The sequence below is a fragment of the Dichotomopilus funicola genome, assembly GCF_033296635.1.
Source record: "Dichotomopilus funicola strain CBS 141.50 unplaced genomic scaffold C8A04scaffold_18, whole genome shotgun sequence".
In the NCBI taxonomy this organism is placed as follows: Eukaryota; Fungi; Ascomycota; class Sordariomycetes; order Sordariales; family Chaetomiaceae; genus Dichotomopilus; species Dichotomopilus funicola.
Window position 1 is genome coordinate 311,260 of NW_026944039.1, and position 21,560 is coordinate 332,819.

A 21,560-nucleotide genomic window follows, 5' to 3' on the forward strand; every position below is an offset into this window, starting at 1 on the left:
GCCCCATCATGCCTCTGCAACAGCTCTTCGACAATTTCCACTTGTTGCACTTTGGACATCTGTCGTATCCCACGGCAAAGTGCAGTGGCGTCAAGGCACCGTGGTTTTGAGCCCCGAGCACAGCGGCTGTCGCTTTACTGATCAGGTTCAGGACAAAGGTGTAGCGGATCTCCTCCGTAAACACTGAGACGTGAATATAATTCATTCATCGTCATATTTGGCACTGGCAACGTCATTAACGGTCTCCAACATATCTATGACGGTTTGCACGAGGAGCGTGTTGCCTTCGCCAAACACAAGATATTTACAGTGGTGTTTTGTCACGCCCGTCCATGCCTTCTGCAAGACCGGGGAATTCTCCAACTAATCAGAAGCTGGACAAGGGACATTGAGTCCACAGGGCTTTTCAGGCCCGCAATGTGATATAGGATGTTAAGGCACCGCTGCTCTGCAGTCGATGAATTATCTCATGCTCAACCTGGAAGTGCAACTCGAACCGCGCAGTCGATGTGCTCTTGCCCGTCGCTCTCTTGTTCTAGCTCCACGTCAGAGTTTAGGTTCCCAAAATCCACGCCCTCGGGCAGTGTGCCTCGCTGGTGCGGATGATCGTCGCCGAGATCTTCCTCCATGACGGCGCGGTGGGACGTCCCTCACCCAAGAAGACGAGCTTCGCGATCTCCTGTGTAAAAAAAGCACCAAGATCGACTTTCAGCCCCTCGCCAACCTTGACAGGGCTGCAGCTCCAGTTCCCCTCCCAGCCCTCGACACGTCGCAAGCAGCTGCACCGCTGATAGGTTATCGCTATCAGCTCCCTGATCAGCTCCCAGATCAGCTTCGAGATCCGTGGTTGGGACACGAACTGGAAATGTCACGCGGAACACACAACTCCATTGTTGTGTTGGTGCTTTGGCTGCTGAAGCTGGGCTTGCGCCCAACCTCCTAATACCGAGCTCGCACCTTCTAGGACTCATCTAAGGCAGCACAGGACATCGCGACCGTGAAGCGGTGGATCCGGCCATGGCTGCTAATCCCTTTCTCATCTCTGGTGTCGCTACCCTTTTTTCCCTGGTCGCCCCTGCGCACGCGCTTTCTGGGCCAGATGACTGGAATGATTTCTCCAACAACTTCGCCACCGACCTCGCTCCCATTCTCGTCCTGTTTGGCGAGCAGGCCTCTAAACAATTCCTCAGCGAGTCCACCAGCATTTGGGACAGCATAATTTTTGGTATTGCGCCCATTGGAGTTATCACCGCCGTCGTCTCGGTAATTCGCCTTTACGGAAGCTCGTCGCTTAAAGCCTTGATCGGCAGAGCCCAAGAAGCCCACGGTGTCGCTGAAGCCGAACTCTGCTCCTCCACAAGCGATGATGTCTGTGAGCTTTGGTCCAACGGTGGCATCTGCCGTGTCTTCGGCCGCCCGCTCATCCTCGAATTTTTCCGCGTCACGCCGGGGCCGAACGACTTTTACCATCGTTTCGAAAGCGGAACAGTGGACACGAGAAGGCCACCGTCATGCGGCTTGTATTTGCCAAAGACTCTTTTATGTGCCAATGGGTACAATATTACGGACTGGGTGGAAATTGGGGCTGCGGAGGCTGGGGGGGTCCGTGATTTCGCACCGCATCCTAACTTGAGCTTGAATATTGGTATTAAGCCTCTGCCTCGCCAGCTCCTTCGCATTATCGCTGCGCTGGGGACTCTCCTTCAACTCAGCTTCTTTGCCTACGCGACCTGGGTCACTTTCTACTACCCCGAACTGTATGAGGAGGATGGCTTGCCGGGCTTATGGTCCTTCTGCCTCACCACTGTCGGGATGACCCTGTTGGTCATTGGCATGATTTGCTGCGCTATCCTGGTCGACGGCAGGTCGGCCGAGCGGCAATTTCGATTTCTCAACAACGCCAACAAGGCGTATCCACCGTATCGTTCGGGTCTAGCTTCGCTCATTTATCGATCAAAGCGCCGTCTGGCGCCAAATGACACCGAGTGCGACGCAGAGCGCGACGTAGAGCACGACACAGAGCGCGCCGAGTCCGACTCAAAGCGCGACGTAGAGCGCGACGCCGAGTGCGACGCAGAGTCCAAACCCAACAATAACATAACCATGTTCTGGCTTCAGCCTGGCAATCAACGCGTGGGCGACCAGCTATTCAACGCTTTTGCTTACTAAAAACCAGGAGATACCTACATCACGTCCTGGAAAACCGAGGCCGCAGTGGATTCGCCGCGGCGACCGGGAGCATCGCGACTCGCTCGACCCGGATTCGGGCTCGGGGTAGCCATCGGTAGTTCATGCTGCGGTTTCGTTTGCCAGTTCGTCGGCCTCAGAGGTTTGCATGGGTCCGTTGCGCTGTATCAACTAGCCGTCACCCTGTGCATGGCCATCGTTCGCGCCCTCCTCCGGTCCCGACGTCTCGGTGCGGACCAGAACAAGCTCAAGCTGAGAAGGGATCTTGATGGCCATGAATTGGATTGGCAAGCCTCAAACATTGAGAGAGAGAGGCCGATGATGAGTTTAAAGGCAAGTAAGGATACCTGTATCCGTCTGGTTGTGTACGTATGGCTCTGCTAACGCCTCTATCATTCCTAGGCGGGTGGTTTATCGACGATCTCCCGTCACCACTGAAGAGCCCAAACGACTCCCGGCGGAACCCTGGTCTACACTCGCATGACTACGGTGTCAATGTGGCGCCGGGAACCCGCGGGCTCGCCGGGTTCTATGCGCAACAGCAAAGGAACTTCGAAAATCCGTACAGTGTCATAACGGCCGTGTCTTGGGTCAAGCTGAACGAATGGAAAGACCCTCAACCAAACGAAGCAGCCAGAATTTTACATTACAGAGCCTCGCTATCCTATATGACCGGCGGCATGATTCAGGCCGAAGAGGAAAAATGGAACACGAAAATCCGAGAGGTGGCGAGACGGCTAAAAAATGCACTACAAGAAGCGGCGAAGCACGTCTTTTCGGATATGGCCCTGCTCAAGGGGTGGAAAGAATCCACCAGCTTGGTGTGGTCCACCACTTGCCGCTTACACGAGCCGTTCACCATGTCTGCCGATGAGAATTCGACGGCGCGGCCAGAGAGCCTGCCCATTCACTTTTCCATGCACCACGTCATGGGGCGTTGGGAGATCAGTGAATGCCAACTCGAGGCTGCATTGAGCCTCTGGCTATGGTCCATCCGTCACCTGGGTGCCCTGGACCGCATATCTAGGAGAAAAGCATTCATGGCGGAGCGGCGCGAAAGGCGGGACGACTTGGTCTCAGCTATTCGTCTCTGGGCTACCCAGACGCACGGGATAGACACAGATCCCGTGAAACTTGCTCAGCTTGCTTCCGAGAACCGTGCATCCATGCTGGGTGATGGAGAGTACGAAGGCGCCTCCCTAGACAGCCAGATGCCCTACGAGTTTCTGACTACACTTTCTGTGCCCCTCATGATGGCGACTAGGCCTGACCCATGGAATTTCGAAGTGTTGGACGGCGTTTGCCTCTCTATATCCACCCAAAGTTCGCTTCTACAGCTTATCTCCCAGGATATTTTTGCCATATTCATCAGCAGAATCGCCGACATCATGCATCCTCTTATCGGTGCTGAGTCGTGGACGCGGCGGAGACAAATCTCGGCTTCTGGCGGGGAAGGCGTTACGGAAGACCAGTTGTACCTTGGCCTCACAAACACCCATGTTGGGGTTCTTGCCAACACCGTGGTGTCGTCTGGTATCGGCTCTAGAGAAGATGCGCTTATGACGGTAATTCCGCCACTTCTTCAAAGAGCCAAGTTACCGACGACAAGTGAAGTTATGCGCTCGCTTTTGCGCGAGGCCAAGGGCCTGAGACGCAAAAATCAGTTGATTGAAGCCGAGAATCTCTTGCGGTGGCTGATGGACAATGTACCACGCGAACTGCAGGAACGAGCAGTTAGGGCTCTGGGCAATCTTTACCGCAACGCAGCGTGATCCAGCGACCTGTCCGATCAGCGCTTTGGCACCGTCGGATTTGAGGCCATGTCGGCCATGGAAACCCTGTCAGAGGGTTGGCGGATATTTGATGAGTCTAAGCGCGCCATCTCGGACTACGTGACCGCCTGGGGTCTTTCCAGACGCGCCAAAGCCAAGCGGGGTCGGAAGAAACCCTTAGTCAAGCTTTTGGAACTAAAAGACGACGCTGGGGCGATAGTCGGTGCCTTGAGCGCTGCAGACACCCATGATCTAGACACAGGGTGCGCCCAGGACGTAATGGACGTTCTGAGATGGGCTATTTCCACCAAGTGTCCTGAGCTGATCGAGGATATGTGGAGCTCCGACCACATCCGTGAGCTAATTGCCAGCGCCCAGAAGAATTCAAGTGCCAACGGGCCGGGTCTGTTGCCCTGGGCTGTTGACCACAAGGTGGACGAGGAGACGCTTGAGACACTGTTTGACTGGCCAGGTCTGGATCTTTCCCTTCACGATGACGGCATAAAGGCTGTCATAAGCGCAAGCGCAAGTGGATACTACGTCGGCGTTGATCTACTACTACAACATGGAGTGCGTCTGCACGGTTCCGGCGGGTCGGCGTTGCCTTTGGCGGTGAGAAACAAGCATAGGTGCGTGGTCTTTCGTCTACTCAGCGTACGAGCGCATCAAATAGAGGCCAGGCACTGCACAAGGGCGCTGCACTCGGCCATCAAATGGGACAACGACATCGTCAAGTTGCTTTTAAACCACCGTGCTGATCCCAATGCACCGGGCGTGGGTGGGAGGACTGCACTCCATGTAGCCACTCTCGAAGGCAATACGGCAGTTGTCGAAGAGCTGCTACGTTGCGGAGCTCAAATGGAAAAAGAAGACGATCACGGCGCGAATTCACTTGACATCGCTGTGTTGTTGAGGCGCCGGGCGATCCTGGGGCTGCTTATCGACCCGAACTCGCCCCAGTCCACGATCAAAAAATTCTTGCCTCATGATTGGGCATCCAAAGGCGAGACCGTTGTTGACCTCTTGTTGGCAAATTATAAAACCAAACACCAGATAGACATAAGCAACTACCAGACCCCACCCCTGATCGCCGCCGCCGAACAGGGGCTGGAAGAAATTGCGGAGGCGCACCTTGAAGCGGGCGCGGACCCGAATGTGCTCACGTCGGACCAAAACAACAGTCCTCTGCACGCCGCGATCAGAGCCGGCAACGATCGGATCATCACGGCCATTCTGAACCCGCATTACTGGGCCGACTTGAATCTGAAAATTATTACAGGCCAAACGCCGCTCGCGCTGGCAGTCGAACTCGGCCAATACAAGACAGTCGAGCAATTGTTGCAAAGAAAAGCGGCCCCTGACGCACAGATTGGTGACAGAGGCACTGTACTCCACGTTGCCACAGAGAAAAAAGACTCCGAGGTTGTCGACTTGCTCCTCCGGGAAGGGGCTGACCCCAACACCAAGGACGGCAACGGGCGCACACCATTACTGGCGGTATTGGAGGCTGAGGCGATCGAGCATAATCCACTCAACGAAGTGATTGTGGAACGCCTGCTGCATTCCAGGGCTCGACCGGATGAACGGAATGCAAACAAAACGAACACTCCCTTGCACGCCGCCCTTCGGTCTGGAAATCTGAGCATCATATCGACCATACTTGGCCAGCTTCATGGAGCCGACATCAACGTGACTGTGCACGAAAGACCCGCTCGGGCCGCTCCTTTGACTCCACTGGCACTCGCAGTTGAGCTCGACCAGCCGCAGAGTGTTCGACTACTGATAATAGCAGGAGCAATCCCGGACGCAGAGGCTAAGTATGGCAGCCTGTTGCATGCCGCAGCGAAACAGCGATATGTGAAGATAGTCAATCTGCTGCTCGCAGCCAAGGAGGACACAGAGGCAAAAGATCAGGCAGAGTGCACACCCCTCCTTGCGACTTTGATCTCTGAGCTGTCTCATCATCACACGGAAAACGAAGACATCGTAGAGAGCCTCCTGCGGGCGGGAGCAGACGCGAATGCCGCAGTGGGAGGAGGCGCCAATGTCAGCGCCTTACACATAGCTGTGCAGAGCGGCAATAAGACCATGGTCAAACTACTCATTGAGAATCACGCCAATGTCGAGGTCCGAAATAGAGAAGGCCTAACACCACTGCTCGCTATGCTCGATCCCTGTCGGCACCTGAGCCAGAAGCAGCGGAAGATCTTCCGCCTCCTCCTCGCTGCCGGCGCGGACGGAAATGCGTATGGCGGCAAATATGGCACCGCCCTACAAGCGGCAGCACACCACGGAGGCAAGTCCCTAGTGGAAGAGCTTTTGCAGCACAAGCCCAAGATCGACGTAAACGCCCTGGGCGGATACTACGGTACCGCGCTGCAAGCCGCCGCGGTAATCCAGGGGGGAGAAAAGGTTGTCGAACTTCTCCTTGAGCATAAAGCCGATCCTTCATCGCGGGGTGGCGCATACGGCAGTCCGCTGCTCGCTGCTTCGACGAAAGGCCACAAGAAAGTGGCTGGGCTTCTCCTTCGCCGAGGTGCCGACACCGAAGCTACGCATTCGGAAAGCGGACTCACTGCCCTCCTTGTGGCTGTCGAACGCCGCGACATTGACCTGGTTTCCCTACTTTTGCAACACAAAGCAAATCTAGAGACAGTTGACAAACAAGGTCGGACGGCGCTATTACTGGCAACCGGTGGCGGTAACACACAACTCTCCAGGGTTCTGGTAGACGGCGGGGCTAACAAAGAAGCGCGGGAGCCGAATTCTCGTCGTACGCCGCTATTAGTAGAGACTGATCGGGGGAATCGTGACGTGGTACGGCTGCTGCTCGCCCACCGGGCTGACACAGAAGCGCGGGATCCGGAGTCTGGTCGTACACCATTGTTAGTAGCGTGCGACCGGGGGGATTATGGCATGGTACAGCTACTGTTAGAAAAGGGCGCGGATGTCAATGCTGTGGGGGGGGGATATGGAAATGCAATGCGGGCCGCTTTGTATCGCCATGATGTTGAAGCGCAGGAGATGATAAAATCTTTTGGGGGGACGGCGGAGATAACAACGGGCTCGTGAGACAACGACCATCACCCTCCGATTTATAACTCAGTTTCGTGGGCCTGGAAGTAATTAATATCTCCTACCTACCTCTTTGCAAGCGCATACCGCATCCTGTATCCCTTGAATGACTGGCAGCAACAAAATTTGAAAATCCAGCCCAGTACCCCTGCGAGATATATGAGTTGTAAAAGCCCAAGACCACACCATCATTATCTCAAATGGCCGACCTACATATTTCATCAAGTTGCTACAGCTTCCCCTGATTCACCCCCACCTGGCGTTACCCGTATGAATCCAACGTAAACAACGCGATCTGTCTTGCATTTCTCCAAATTTCTAAGCAAGCCCTCAAAGAACACTGGCTTCGCCGTGATGAGACTGCCGGGGTAGGTTGGTTTCCCATTTGAGTTTCCATGCGTGGTTGCAAAGTGGTGAGAGCTTCGAGATAATTAGTACCGAATTAGGAAAGGCGTGTGGGTTTAAGGGTCAGATTCGCACGGATTTTTGCAAACGACAGGCCTATTGGCCCGTGCCAAGTATGTGCACAAAATTCGGATTGGAAAATTCGTGCAGCCAGCCCATGAAATAGCCATCAATTACAACCCATCTTTATCGTCTTTCTATGCTACAAACCAGTGCCACTCTCTGCTTTTTCTAACAGACCTGAGCCTCCAAAAATTCGCGAGAGGCGCAGGGGGCCTGGTTGGCTCCAGCAGGAGCGGGTTCGGCGAGCGCCAAAACGGTATCCGCTCGCGTGGTTCAACGGCTGTGTCTCCACCCGTGCGAGACCCCTGTTTAACACACTTATCGCTTCTCTAAGTGAGAAGAGTGAGAGTGCAATATGCAAGCCGCCCGCGCTGAGTCGTTATCTAGTAGGCGTAGAGGAGGAGGAAGGCAACCATGAGGGCGAACAGGCCGGTAGCTTCGGCGAAGGCGAAACCGAGGACGGCGTACGAGAAAAGTTGACCTGCAATTGCCAAGATCTGTCAGCTCTCATTGTCTCTGCACCCCCAACCAATGGTAAGGCGGGTTCACGCGGCTGGAAGGCCGCAGACGATGGGACCCGCTCTTACCTCTGAGCGCCGGGTTGCGGGCGACGCCATTGATGAGAGCTCCGAATACTGTGCCAATTCCGACACCAGCACCTGCAAGACCAATCGTGGCCGCACCGGCACCGTGGACCTTGGCGGCCGTGATAAGCGCGGCGGCGGTGGACTCAACGACAACACTCCGAGATTGCATCGCACCACGGATCATGGTCGAGGCAAAGGTGCTCCGGCCGCCATTGAGAAGCAAACCGTTACGCCCGACAGCCTGGCGAGCAGTGGGGAGGGTGGAGATGATGGAGCTGGGGACGCGAGCTAGAGTTGAGACGAGATGGTAAATAACGCATTTCTGGGGAAGCTGGTGGATCTGAGAGCTTGACAGCTGGCCCACTCATTCAGTGGAGTAACGTACCCTTGCTTTGTGTGGTTGATAGGAAGCGAACAGGCTGCTTCATGCCCGCGCGGGCGACGACGCCAGACAACCGGCCGGAGGCGAGCATTTTTGGAGGTTTGTGTGATGGAATTGATGGATGGAAGGTGTGTGGCAGCGATGAGCGGATGGATGAAATAGAAAAGGAGGAAGAGAGGGAAGGGGAAACGAGAGGGGGTGCCGGTCCCGTGCGGGGACTGGTTCCTCAGGCATCCAAAGTGTCACAACATGAATGCAATGGTAGGAAAGAACGACAGAGCTGGCCAATAGCAGGAGGGGGGCGCCCCAGACTTGTTTTGTCCCGGCAAGAACCGTGCGAAAGGGGAAAGCTGGGGGAAGTTGCGAGCCAAACTTGGAGCGGTTAAACTAACGGCTTTCCGTTTCGAACATTCCAACCGCAATTATCGCCAATCTTCTCGGCCGGTTCAACTCTATTTTTCGGTTTCTTTCCCTCAATTACCTCCCTCCCTGCGTGGTCGTCCATCACGCCGATGGTTCACGCCCGCTGACATTCATCAATGACCCAATGTGTCCCTGGGACACGAGACACTGGGGAAGCGGAGCCTTTGGAAGACCCCGGTGAACGCCAAGCCCGCCATGATGCCCACTTCTCCATGGGGAAAATGGAGCACCACGGGCAGATGGGGCGAGATGGGCAGCTCATCGAGCCAATCTCGGCTGGCTTGTGGGGCGGGCTGGCCATTGGACAATGCTCGCCTTCCAAGCCCTCCCTTGCAACATCCCCTGAGGCCTGCTTTCTGCGTCCACTTCCGCGTTGGGGAGGAAGCATCATCGACCTCGGGCCAGATCCCAGGATTCTTGGCTTCGTGACTCTTCACAACAAGTTGGTGCTCTCGAAATATCTTCTTGTTGTTTAAACATCTTCGCAAATTGACCCGATGAGAATTTCCTGCACACGTGCCACGTCTTACGCCCTTAAAGTCGGAACGAATGGGTTCAACCTTCCGGTTGACCCCTCTCAGACGCCTTCCGTTTTCAGCCGGCTGTGCTGATTCTCAACGCCCCTCGCCTGCGCGCCGCATGCTGTCCCAGTCCGTTGCCAGATAAGCTATGGATCTGCGGGGACATTCTCCCTCAGGTAAAAAACCGCGGTCTTTTTAGAATTGTCGCGAATCGCGAACTTGTGGCCCTGGGGAGATGCGCAGACTTATCACCTTATTTCCGTCTGGGGTTGGAGCGGCCTTTCAACCTGTCCGCTGGTCCCCCGTTGCTCCGGCGTATGCTCCCGAGGTTCTTGGAAATGGTGGGGCGAGATCGCGGGTGTTCGCTCTGTCCCGTCTTGATCCATATCGCCGAGGCATCTAGACAAATTCGCCGTCCTTCATTTTCCGTTGTCAAGCAGATAAAAGGTTCAAATATTAATTCGATGTTATGTTTCTGTAACCACCTCAGCAGCCGTAGCACCGGAGCTTGACTTCGGGTGAAACGCACCCGAGGGCTAATGCTGTGCAACCAATCTGCAAGGTCCCTGAAGATGCGGCGCGAGGGGCTCGTGCCTGACAGCCGGGGTTCAGATGGCGTCCAAGAGCATTGGACCCCGATCAATGCGTTACCGCCCGTAAATGGCTGTTCGGACGATGACGTAGACGGCGGTCTTGTTGTCTTTAGATCATAGCGCGTTCCCAGCTCCCGACACTGTCTTCGTCTCAACATAGCCGAGTGGACACCTCCCCCAGCTATCAATATTGGGCAAGCTGACATACACCAGTTAGGTGGCATCCAGTGTGAGGCAACTACTTGTTTTGACATTCTAAAGATTGTTAACCCCACACGTTTGAGCTTGTTGCCTTGAACCAGGGCGGGCGATAAACGCCAATTGGCGAGAGCCCTCCGATTCTGCTAAAGCCCGTTAAGATTCTTCTGTTGGCGGAGAATTCTGGTTGTAGATATCGAAGTCGCTACCACCACCCTTTGTCAGCTCGTAGACCTGAAGTCAACTCACGCGATACAGCCGCCTGCGGAAGACCACTCACAACACGAAAGAGTCCACCTCACCCCGACCATCCACCTGGCTGTTCACCCAAACGGCAACGCTCCGATGCCCTACGGGGAAAACTCCCCAGCCATCTGTGCCAATCACAACTTGTCCAGGACACCACCGAAGCAGATCCGTCCAGACCTCGCCAGCATGGTGCTCACCAACAAACATCCTTTTGCTCGCATGCTCCCAAGCGTTCGTCATGACAACAGCTAGACCATGGCCCCCGGAATGTGCCGGATGCCCAATGCGCGTGAAACCTACGCAGTGTCGCTCGTCAAAATAATCGTACTGCGAGCCGTATGCCCACAGTTTGCGAGCAAGCATCATCTTGGGCAGGGCAGCGCCGCCGGAGGTAGGTGGGATGAAGTTGGCAAATCCGGGTTGGGGGTGTTGTCCCATGGAACCGAAGAGGTCTGCGTAAAAGACGCAGGGAATGCCACAGTTTGCGCGAAGCAAGATAAGGGCGTATGCGAGGGGTATGAAGAATGGAGCGACGGGTAACTATGCGGGTCAATTATTACTGCGGGTTGTAGGGACGGGACCTGCATTAAGCTAACCTCAAGGGACTGTCCTGCTTGCTAAACGAGTGTTAAGGATACGATCAGCAGTTTTAGACATTCATCAAATAGGGTAGACTTACAGTATCGTGATTCACGACAAAGGTCTAGATAGAGTCATAAGCGTCAAGCTCTACGTACAAGGGAGCATCGCATGTGGGGAACTTACCACAGCATGATCCGGCTTCCATATCGCCAGTGAATCGTCTAAAACTGTTCTTAAGTCCCCGTTGACTTGCGAGGACAGTTTGCTAAAATTCGACACCAGCTGGACGTCGAACAAGGATATCCTGTGGTCCATAAACTCGACAAACTTTGCCAGGTATTCCGAGTCCTCCCGCCAATATTCCCCCACAAGCAATAAGTCTGGGGCAACAGACTTGGCGTGATGAACAAAATCGCGCAGAAACCGGAAGCTGTAGTGCTTGATAGCGTCGAGACGCAGCCCACCAAGCTTCATCTGCCGTGGAAGCCATTCGATCCAGCGGAAGAGGTCCTCCCTGACCTCAGGATGTTTATGGTCGATATTGGCGAACATTCTGTGACAGGCTATTAGCATTATTCGCTAGAAGTTCCGAAAAACATAGACTAGCCACAACCCACAAAAAATCATAGTTCCCCAACTCCTCATCCACATCATCCGCCCACTCCTTGCCCTCAAACTTCCACACTCCCGGGTCCTTTTCCCGATCATCATAATCCACCCCCGTAAAATGCTCCTTCTTCCACTCCATCCCACTATACACCCCCTTCCTCCTCGGAAACCCAAACCCCGTCCACACATCAATCTCCCTCTCACTCCCCTCCACCGCCACCAACCGATCCTTATCCTCCATCTTCCTCGCCAACACCCCCTTCTCACAATAATCCGCCCCCGCCTTATGATTCAACACCGCATCAAACAACACCCTAACCCCAACCCGATCCGCCACCTCCGCCATCCTCACCAATTCCTCCTTCGTACCCCATTTCGTCCGCACCCTGTCCCCCTTCTCCTCCTCCTCCCCAGCTGACCATCCCGCAGCAGCAGGAGGAGGAAGAGGAAATTCACCCAAATCCCACAAATCATGCACGTCATACCCGTTCCCTGACGGCGAGGCTGCCCGACACGCGGGCGGGATCCATAGGGATGTTGCGCCGAGATGGGCTAGACTGGGGAGGACCTGTTCTAGACGCCGCCAATGCGCTCCGTCGGCGGGGACGTACCATTCGAAGCCTTGGATCATGGTTTGGTTTATGGCCGGGGTGGGGTTGATGGAGGGTGTTGAGTTGCGATTTGGGGTGTTGTGGCGGTGTCCATCGGGGGTGGCACTGGGGCCGGGGTTTAAGACGGAAGAGGACGTTGGGTTGGTGGGCGGGAAGGGTTGCGTGGGAGAGGGTACGAGATATGGGTTTGGGAGATAGTCGTGAGCGGTGCGACGGGTGCGGAGTGGTCGCATGTTGGTGGAAAAGCCGGAGTCGGGTTCCTGGCGGAGGGCTGAGGTGCGAAGGGCGGAAAGGGCGGGTGGGAGAGGTGGATCGGGGAGTTTGAGAAAGGCGCTCATTTTCTAATGTTTATCTATAACATTCTCTGTCGCTTTCCGTTGTTTGGCTTCTTACCATATGTTGTTTGGTGACGGTCCTCGTTTTGTTATGCCCCACCGCATTTGACGTGGAGTTTCTGAGTAACCCCGCCGAGTGTCGCTCCCTCTCCACTTCTACGCATGTTGAGGGATATTCTTCGGTTTTGAAAGGTATATATATGTGTAACCGTTTATATGTAATGAAAGTGTGTAATTCATTGCAATAAAGATTCTTACATGCCTCCTCACTTTTATCGAGTCAACTCAACAAGGGAGCTCACAGCGACGAGGTTAGGAGATATCTAATTAGCCACAATCTCAGTTAATTAGGTAGGTACTCTTTCTTGTCAGCTATCTCAACTCTTCTATTCTAGGCAAGCAATCAATTGACCTGGGTAACCCCATCCTGATCGTGGTAGTTTAAAACCTTCTCTTTCTTTCTCCTCTGCGAGCATTCTGGGTTCGGGGCGCTGATAGAACGCCCCGCGGCTATATAGGACACAAGCGTCGCTCGAAACAACCTGCTTGTGACGAGAGAAGGGCGTTGCAGTCTCTGGGTCGAGTTGAGCGGACTGTACCGCATGGACCAGATACGGGCGGGCGTACATATGTGGTAATCGGCAAAGGCCAACAGTGTTCCCGCTTCACCCCATCCAGATCTATTTGCATGCGGCTAGCAAAAGTCATCGTCGATCGTCGACTGCCGGCGCCAGCTCGAGCGAGACCCTTCGTGTGTTATCCCCCCGCTGTCCGGTCATGTTCCATCAGTTCCACCATCCTGTCCATCCAGCCCGTGTTGGCCTGGACGTCGTCAAAGCCATGGGATTAGTATCTGTGATGAATGCCAAGGTACGTTCCTTAACGTTGCGAAGGAGCAGAACTCACCGAATCCGACGGAGCCCGTGATTTTGAAGGTTTGCTTTCCTTCGAAGTTACTTCAGCGAGAGTACGACCGGGAGTCGGGGTCTTGCTTCGCCCTGGCTGCGGCACTATGTCTGGCGGTGGCTTGGAGTCTGAGCTCTTGTCAGAGGCCGAGGCGTCCGCGGGAGACGCCCCTGAGCCCCCCATCGGGTCATTTCTTTGCCGTAACAACCGTCGCTCGGGACTCTCTTTCCTCTGCCGCTCGCCTTTGACAATTTCACTTCCAGCCTCGACATTGTCGCCTTCCTCGCGTCGAGCACGAGCGTATACTCGGGGGCGACGCAAGGTTGATCCCACCCAACTAGGCCGTTGGCTCGGTGTTAGTGGTTGCTCATTCAGCGCCGGGGGCTCGGGTGCTGGAGGCGAGGGCGCCGGCAACGAGGACGGCGGCCGCCCCGCCTGCGACAGGCGCGTGAAAAATGGGTTCGACAGCCTGGCTGCAGCGGGCGGTGCTTCCATCGCCGAACGGTATCCCATCCCCCGTGGCTGCAAGTGCACCTGCAACACCTCGTGTGGCGGACCCCTCGATATCGCGTCCTCGGTGCGGTCCTGCCACCGGCGCGCGAGTACCTCCCTCCACCCGCTCGTGTCACAGCCCCCTGGCAGTTCGCGCTTCACCCGGCTGACCAGCGCGCCCGGCGCGACCCGCGCGTCGCCGCCGCTGTTGCTGCCGGCCCCGTTGACGAAGCGTTCGGCCTTGGCCGCCATCAGCCGCCACAGCCTGCTCAGGCGCGGGAACTCCCACTCCAGTAGCACGATGATGGCGGCTGCCATCGCCAGCTTGGTTGCGTTTTCCTTTGACATGCCCGGGACGGGCGGGGAATGCGAATGCCCGAGGTAAGGGCTGCCCGTCGCATAGTCCCAGTCGAAGCAGTAGCTCTCGTCGAGCGAGGGAGGCGGCCACCTGGAGGACATGTAGGGCGAATAGACATTTACAGGGCCCCGGCCGGGGTCTGAGTCGGCGTACAGCTCCCCCGCGACACGGTCGACCACGGCCCCAAGGACTGTGCCCAGCAGGTCGCTTGGGTCGCCGGAAAGACGGAACGAGCCGTCATGCTCTTGGTGCTGCAGGAGAAGGTTGATGTACTCCCTGCCGCGCCGGTCGTCGTCGTCGTCGTCATCGTCGAGCAGTCCCATGACGAGGGCTGGGGCTGGTGCGGGGTTGTTGCGAGGCGAGATAATTTCCCGCTGCAACGCTTCACCGGACAGCTTCTCGTAGGGATTGGTAGCGCCGCTGGTGGGCGCCGGGTTACTGGTGGCTGTGGTGGCAGAGGAGCGATCCGCCCGTTCCCATTCCCGCTGGGCGAGGCGCTCTCGCGCAAATTTCGAAATCTTGCTCGCTCTCTTTGACTCGGTGCTAGACTCCGACTCCGGCACTGGCCATCCATCGGCAGTGGCCGTCTTCTCATCCCGGCCCCTACGAAGTCTCGAGAACGGACGAAGGGGAGGCGCTGGCTGCTGTGGCGGCGAATCCCTCGGCCTCCATGCCTGTCGCGACATTGGACGATCCAGGTCCGGGGAAATGCGCTGTGGCAGAGGCAGGTTAAGAAGTCCGCGCACGGTCTGGCCTGTTGCGGGTGGGCTTCGTCCGGCACGGAGATTATCTGGGTCAGAACCCGAAAGGGTCGATGTCGGGACCCGGCCGGCATGGGTTGGCGGGCTCGCGGCGCGTCTTGCAACGTTGTAGCCCGGCCCCGTTGCGGCCGGACCTGTGCCAGAACCATTGCCACCTCCATGTCTGCTGCTTTCATGACCAGGGTTGCCTCCAGAACGGTGATCTCCTCCCGGCCTTGGCAGATTCCCCCCTGATGCTCCTGCTCCCCCGTAGCCTGCAGGCCCACCGTTGCCGTCACTGCTGCCATCATCATCATCAGTTGAGCCGTCTCCAAAATCAGCGGGAAATTCTTCGCCCTCTTCGCTTTCGTCAGTGTCCTCATCGAACTCGCCCCGCCCGGTCAGGCCTGCCGCAAGACGCCGGGCCACGTTGTTAGTCGTGGCCCTCGCCCTCAGCAGCCCGGGCTCGCTCTGGGTAACCACCTCTATCCCTGGGTCCGAGCCGTCCAGGAAAGGGTCCAAGGGTGTGTCTCCGTACGGTGGTGGTTGGAAACGATCTTCGGTGGCATAAAAGCTTGTCCACTTGGACACCAGATCCCACTTACACCCCAGCCGCTTGCCCTCCGCCATGACGGCTTTTTGTGTGGCCAACGGCCCCAGTGTCGGGCCACCATCCGCCAAGTGGATAATGCTTTGACCGCGCTCCAGGTCGCCCAGCAGGGCGCGGGCAGCGAGCTTGTGGATTGCGGTGCCAGGAGCGCTGAGAACTCTGATGGGGACCTGCTCAGTGATTTCTTCACCGCTGGGCCGCGTCGCTCGCAGGCGGAGGCAGGAAAGGTGCGCGGCAGAGGGGAGCGACTCGAACAGGAAGAAGACGCGGTTCCGGAGAAATGGGCTTACGGAGGAGACGGCCGCGGGGGACTGCATCATCTTGAGTCTTGAATTGGCGTAGTTATTGGGTGTGGCAGTGGACCTTTCACCTGTCTCTGGGGTTAGATCTCACGTTCAGGAACATTGAGATATCCTCGTGGCGCTTCGACGGGCATGGGACTTACCAGTCGTAACGTGCTGCATTTCCTCAGATCCATGTACCTCCACATCGACACCGATGGGCCCAATATGTCCCGTCAACGCGGCCTCCAAAACGGCAACGACGCGCGAGTCCCATCCACCACTGCTCGCTGCCGGGATGACCTCGGCGTACCCCCCGCCGAGCCTGGCAATGCCTTCGACCAGGGCATGAGACACGGCCGCGCCGATGCCCAGAGCAAAGAAGCGAAGGCGGTTCTCGCTGGCAGCCCTCGCTTCCCGGACGAAGCGCAGCGTCTCGTCCAGGTCCCAGACCTCGCCGTCCGTGAGCACCACGACGTCAGTGGTGCGTCCCCTGTCCCGCCCCGCGACGACGGCCTTGAGCGCCGGCAGCAGGCTGGTGCCGCCCATGTCGGCGCGGAAGTGCTGGCTGACGTAGCCGAGCGCCGTCTGCAGAGTGTCAGCCGAGTACGCCGTGGGGCGTGCCCACAGGGACTCGTGGTTTGATCCGAAACAGTGGATGTTGAAGGACCTCTCCGTCGGGATCCCCTTGAGGAAGAACTCCATGGCCGACCGGAGCGCCGCGATCTTGTCCCCCATCGACCCCGACCGGTCAGCGACGAAGATGATCTCGCCCTGGCCATCCGCGTGGGCCGCCGCGGTAGCCGTGGTGCCCAGCATCAGCCGCGACGGTATGGTGAGCATCACGGCCGTGTGGCCGTCCCACTGAGGGTGGCGCTCGAGACAGGCCTGCGGCGTCTCGAGGCCCGCCTCGGGCTGCGTGCGGATCTCGACGACAAAGTCCCTGTCGAGCTGGGCGACCATCTCGGGTAGGCGGATAAATGCGGTTCGGGGATCGGGATCCTGGCGCTGGCCTTGTGACTGTGCAAACTCCCGCCAGGTCTGGCAGGCTCTCCTGACTGCTCCAATCTCGATCTCGGCGTCGGAATGGGACGGGCAGGTGACGGACGAGATGGCTCCGGGGGCCAGCACGTCGACTTCGATCGAGAGCCTGTTGAGGCTGGCCGAAGTGTCCAGGGCCCGGAAGAGGCCAGGGGACGGCATCCCAAAGAGCGGGGCAATGTACACGGGAAGAGTGAAGGTGGTTAAGCCGGATGATCCATCAACATAGTCGTACTTCAGGAGGACAATGCAGGAGATGCTGAATTTGAGCCTGGCACGGGCCGGAATGTTGCCCAGAGTGGCGGTAAAGATCTCGGGCGTCTGTTCGTCCAGCAGTCCCGCCGTTTCGCCCTCGCTCGTGGCTCGCTCGAAGGCCTCACGGGCCTCCCTCTTGGGCTTGACTCTGCCCTGTAACACCCTGTCACGTCCGATCCGGCATGAGAATCCCACGACGGTGCAGCCGTGCGGGAGCGGAAAGGTGTACGAGGCCCGCGGGAGTGCAAGGCCCTTGTCGTTGTAAAACAGGTGCGTGACGTCGACCTGGGCTGTGTCGTGGACGAGCTGCGCGCGGATGGACGCGGCAATTGGGGGTAAGAACCCGTCCGCATGCGATCCACCCAGGGCGTCGTTTGCGTGGGCGCCGTCGTGAACCCGTCCCTCGGACCGCCGGTTGGGTTCTTCCACGGAATCATACGACCGAGACTGATCTCCAAAATCCCGGTTCGTTTCCGCCGTCCAATGAGATCCTCGGGGGTGGGATATTTGGACGTTGATGTACTCATCTTGTGGGCGTCGACGCCCAGTGTCACTGGCCTGGCCGAGATCTCGTGGTCGCCGCCGCTGAACCCGGGCAACCTCGCGCTCAAGGTCCAAGGACCGCTGAATGTCGGGGGGCGGTGGCTCGCGGCGGTCCCACCGAATGCCGGGCTGGATCATCATCTTCTTGTGCGTGCGATAACGTTAGAGGCTCAGGGGGCAGACCAGCTGGGGATGTACCTAGGCTAGAACTCTTGATTTTACACTCGCACGTCTCGCAGGAACCGCGGGAGGGCAAGGATGACCCTAAGTACGTTAAGGCGATAACCGCTTCTGTGAGTAGGCCTGCTACCGCCTGACTCACGAGAAATTCCTCAAGAAAAGACAAGAAGAGATAAGGCTCGGAGCGCGGTGTTCTGTCTTATGCGCCCATTTGAGGCGCAGCCTGCTCTGCCTGCAGCTTGTCTTAAAAGCCTGCATGCATCGTGCTTAGATCAGCGCTGCCGCTACTTCACCTGGAGTTACACGAACACCCGGCCGGGGATGTGCTCTTGGTGTGCCACCTGCCGCTCTGGGCAAGGCTCAAGTTGGGCTTCTCCACTTCTGGCCCCCTAGATGACTCACGTACCTGTATTGGACCATCTTGACCCTCTCTGCACTGCCTACCACGCTTGTCGACGGACTACTAGTATGCTAGTTTTCCGCGGCGAACAGCGTCCGAGCCCACCGACACGTCGTGCCATTTGCCATGTCCTCCCCCATTTCGATCGGCGATGCCTACCTGATGGCCAGGCTGGCCTTCAAGCTTGGTCGGGCTTTTACCAAGGGGCGCAAGTCAGCGCCAGACGAGTTTCGCGAGGTCGAAAACCAGCTCTACTCCTTGAGCGCCGCACTGTCTGCCTTAAGCGAGGAGCAGACATCTGCAAGTGCTGCCCTAAATATAGACACATCCAGACTCCCCTCCGTGACTCGGGGGCTGCAGGTCAACAACGGCGGGGATGTGCTCATGGTGATGCTCAGCAGCTGCCAGGAGACCCTCAAGCACCTCGAACACCTCGTCGAGAAGTATAGCTCCATCCGAGAGCCACGAGACCCCGCCGCTTCAACAAGGCAGAGGTGGAGAAGGGAGCTCCGGGACATCTGGAGGACGATCGAGTGGACCACCGAAGGAGGTGACCTGGCGACGCTAAGAAGCCAGCTCACCGTCCACACCAATAGCCTCAGTCTGATTCTGGCCGTGGTTAACCAGTCTGTTTTCCTGCTGCCGCACCCCGAGCAAGTGACAAACCACAAGCGGTGCTAACCAGGTAGTGCAATAGTACGAAGGCCGGCCGTATCCAAGAAGACATGACCCAAGCCTCAAAGATGCTGCGTGAAATACACACGTGGTTCGTCGAGAACCTTCGAGACCCCCCTAATAGAGACCACGACGCTGCACCTCCGGAGCCACACGACCAGGACGAGGGGCCTAGAGACCACCATGCTGCACCTCCAGGGCCACACGACCAAGACGAGGGGGCGACGCCAGTCATCCAACTCCCATTCACGGAGGTTCGCTTTAGGCTCGGGATTCACGCTTCCACTGAGGCCCGAAACTTCGTCTGCCCACAAGCTTCTCTGCATCCCGAATGGACGCACAAGGCTTCTCGTGGTGTTGGTGGCCACTCCGGCCAGCCTTCCACCCCTAAACAGGTCTTCCGGTGTCGTTGCACAAACACGGATCAACCAGGAAGCGATCACCGCGACTTGGTAGGAGAGTTTGGCCGTACGTATTCTGAATTATTCTCTCCACAGGCACCTGGTTCCTGAGCAGGAGCGCTAACACCTCCGGTAGTGTCACCCCTCAGCTTTGCTATTCGCCTGGCGGGAAAAGAGAAAGCCTGGATGCTGTACAAAGCTGTCGATCGCTCCACCAACAAGTTGGTGTCGTTATTGATCTCGGGCGTTCCGGCAGCGCGTAAGCCTCGTTGGACTTGCTCAACATCATCTCTCAGATGCATATCCTAGAGACTGACGGCGTTTTGAAATGTTTAGGAATTGCCGAGTTTGAAGACAGATTCGTAGACACGCTTAGGGCTCGCACTGCAAAGTCACTGCTCGACCAGAACCTAGGAACGATGCTCGCTTACCAGACCCCGAGCACCCCTGGAGGGCCCTCCGAAACCCGCGTTCTTGACCTCATGGCGTGAGTGTGCCGCAAAGCCAGGCAAGACCCATTCTGAATCATGGCCACAACTGATCATTCGGGCCGAGAATAGCGACCTCCAAGGGATCGAAAACCTGGTTGATTCCGTGACCTTGACCATGAACAAACAGTCGTACACTCGGAACTCTGTCGAGACTATCCAGCTGCTTCACTACGAGACGCTAAAGCAAGATGATTTAACCAGCCAAATCGTCCAAGTTCCGGCAGACAACTCCCCAGAGGCTAGTGCCGAGCTAGTCGTCTTCTACGGAAGCGATCCGGACGCCGCTGCCATCTTCCCTTCTCAGGACGTCGATGTTGATCGCATGATCGTGAAAAGTAAGCCGTTGCGAAGCTGCAGGCCCGTACGTGCATCGTGATGTCGGTAGCTGACACGAGGAATTTAAAAAGTCGTTCCAACGACCACCATACGCGCTGATGACCGCAACTTCAAGGTGCTGCTGAAAGATGTCGAGTGTGTCGGCCACACTGGCACTGAGGAGACAGTCGTTCTGGGCGGCGTGGACGTGGCATTCCAGTTGGCAAGCCCGGAGAGTGAGACATTGCACTCAATCTCACAAACAACATACCGGGAAGGCTGACCGTGCCCTATCAATCCTCAGATGCCCGGGAGTTTTCCAGCAAACTCGAAGCCATGAGGATGGAACTCATTGTCATGTCTCTGCGGGCGCCCCTTCCCAACGAGAAGCTTCTGCTCAGTTTGTAAGTACTTCATGTTGTCTCAGACTCCGTGGGATTGCTGGATGAAGGCTGGCTGGGTATTTACTATCAATTCTACCAGGCATGCCCGAGGAGCCCACACCGAAGACCTCAACATGGCCGAATCCGAAATCAAGATCTTCCAGTCCACGACCACCCAGAGACTCCGGCTGATTGTGCAGAGCAAGGACGGCTGCACCCTGATCAGCCAGCAGCGTGAGTCTTTATTCAGACTGCTACACGTAAGCTCATTAACAAACCCTGAATTGCTAATCAGAGCCCCCTTTGGCCAGTGGCGGAGAACTTCCTACCCGTATCCAATGACGGACAGCCGTGCCGGCCCAACTTTAGGTCACCCAGCTATGTGGTCCAGGTCGTGGGGGCTGGCACGCGGGAAGTACACCACTACCCGGATGGGTTTAGGATTTTGCAGTTTGACGACGTTCAGAGTAAGTCTGCACCATGCGCACTGTGATGTGCTGTTAACTCGGATCCGAATCACGGTCACTGACAGACCGTAATCTTTACAGTGGACCGCCTCGTGGGATTGGGCCTGGCGGCAGTGTCGGGCAGTTCGGCATCGATCGCGTGACGGACGCTGCCGCAGCTTGCGGGGCAGTAATCACTTGGCAAGGAACAACACCAGCAAGGTATTGAACGTGGAGATGAACGAGATTGCGATTCCCGGTGGCCGGGCGGGCGTTTAAGATGTTGACTGCGTTTTGCCCCCGTTGCTCAATCCAAGGATTATGTGGTTCAATCCGTCATTTAGGTAGTAGGTACTTGGGGTTCAATATGTGTGCTGCCCCTGAGTAGGTGGTTCTTGAAAGAGTCCTGCTACGCCGACTTGCATTGCCGAGCTGGTGGTATCGAGCGTGG

The 21,560-nt window shown here is 56.9% G+C and overlaps 5 protein-coding genes across 5 annotated transcripts; 2 read left to right on the plus strand and 3 right to left on the minus strand.

Moving 5' to 3' along the window:
- Positions 1–1,017: 1,017 nt before the first annotated feature.
- Positions 1,018–7,031, plus strand: C8A04DRAFT_36072 (ankyrin repeat-containing domain protein; the record flags this gene model as incomplete). The annotated part of the gene is made up of 15 exons (XM_062783396.1): positions 1,018–1,924; positions 2,078–2,133; positions 2,209–2,524; positions 2,590–3,360; positions 3,391–3,485; positions 3,525–3,752; positions 3,783–3,920; positions 3,981–4,122; positions 4,162–4,182; positions 4,216–4,222; positions 4,253–4,973; positions 5,013–5,285; positions 5,328–5,331; positions 5,365–6,776; positions 6,885–7,031. The coding sequence occupies 15 exons, from the start codon at positions 1,018–1,020 to the stop codon at positions 7,029–7,031; spliced, it is 5,238 nt and encodes a 1,745-aa protein (XP_062638523.1).
- An 854-nt stretch (positions 7,032–7,885) lies between these two features.
- Positions 7,886–8,562, minus strand: C8A04DRAFT_36073 (ATP synthase F(0) complex subunit C3, mitochondrial; the record flags this gene model as incomplete). The annotated part of the gene is made up of 3 exons (XM_062783397.1): positions 7,886–7,983; positions 8,090–8,377; positions 8,475–8,562. 3 exons carry the CDS (start codon positions 8,560–8,562, stop codon positions 7,886–7,888), a joined length of 474 nt encoding a protein of 157 aa, XP_062638524.1.
- A 1,800-nt stretch (positions 8,563–10,362) lies between these two features.
- On the minus strand, positions 10,363–12,595 carry C8A04DRAFT_27159 (alpha-amylase; the record flags this gene model as incomplete). Its single annotated transcript, XM_062780198.1, has 6 exons — positions 10,363–10,411; positions 10,487–10,995; positions 11,052–11,072; positions 11,135–11,158; positions 11,221–11,590; positions 11,655–12,595. The coding sequence occupies 6 exons, from the start codon at positions 12,593–12,595 to the stop codon at positions 10,363–10,365; spliced, it is 1,914 nt and encodes a 637-aa protein (XP_062638525.1).
- A 2,926-nt stretch (positions 12,596–15,521) lies between these two features.
- Positions 15,522–17,802, minus strand: C8A04DRAFT_36075 (von Willebrand factor type A domain-containing protein; the record flags this gene model as incomplete). The annotated part of the gene is made up of 4 exons (XM_062783398.1): positions 15,522–15,579; positions 15,627–16,068; positions 16,144–17,581; positions 17,638–17,802. 4 exons carry the CDS (start codon positions 17,800–17,802, stop codon positions 15,522–15,524), a joined length of 2,103 nt encoding a protein of 700 aa, XP_062638526.1.
- Positions 17,803–18,524: 722 nt separating this feature from the next.
- C8A04DRAFT_27161 (uncharacterized protein) lies at positions 18,525–21,273 on the plus strand (the record flags this gene model as incomplete). Its single annotated transcript, XM_062780199.1, has 10 exons — positions 18,525–19,024; positions 19,096–19,541; positions 19,611–19,733; positions 19,811–19,961; positions 20,035–20,300; positions 20,373–20,516; positions 20,585–20,684; positions 20,764–20,897; positions 20,975–21,130; positions 21,212–21,273. 10 exons carry the CDS (start codon positions 18,525–18,527, stop codon positions 21,271–21,273), a joined length of 2,082 nt encoding a protein of 693 aa, XP_062638527.1.
- Between the last annotated feature and the right edge of the window lie 287 nt (positions 21,274–21,560).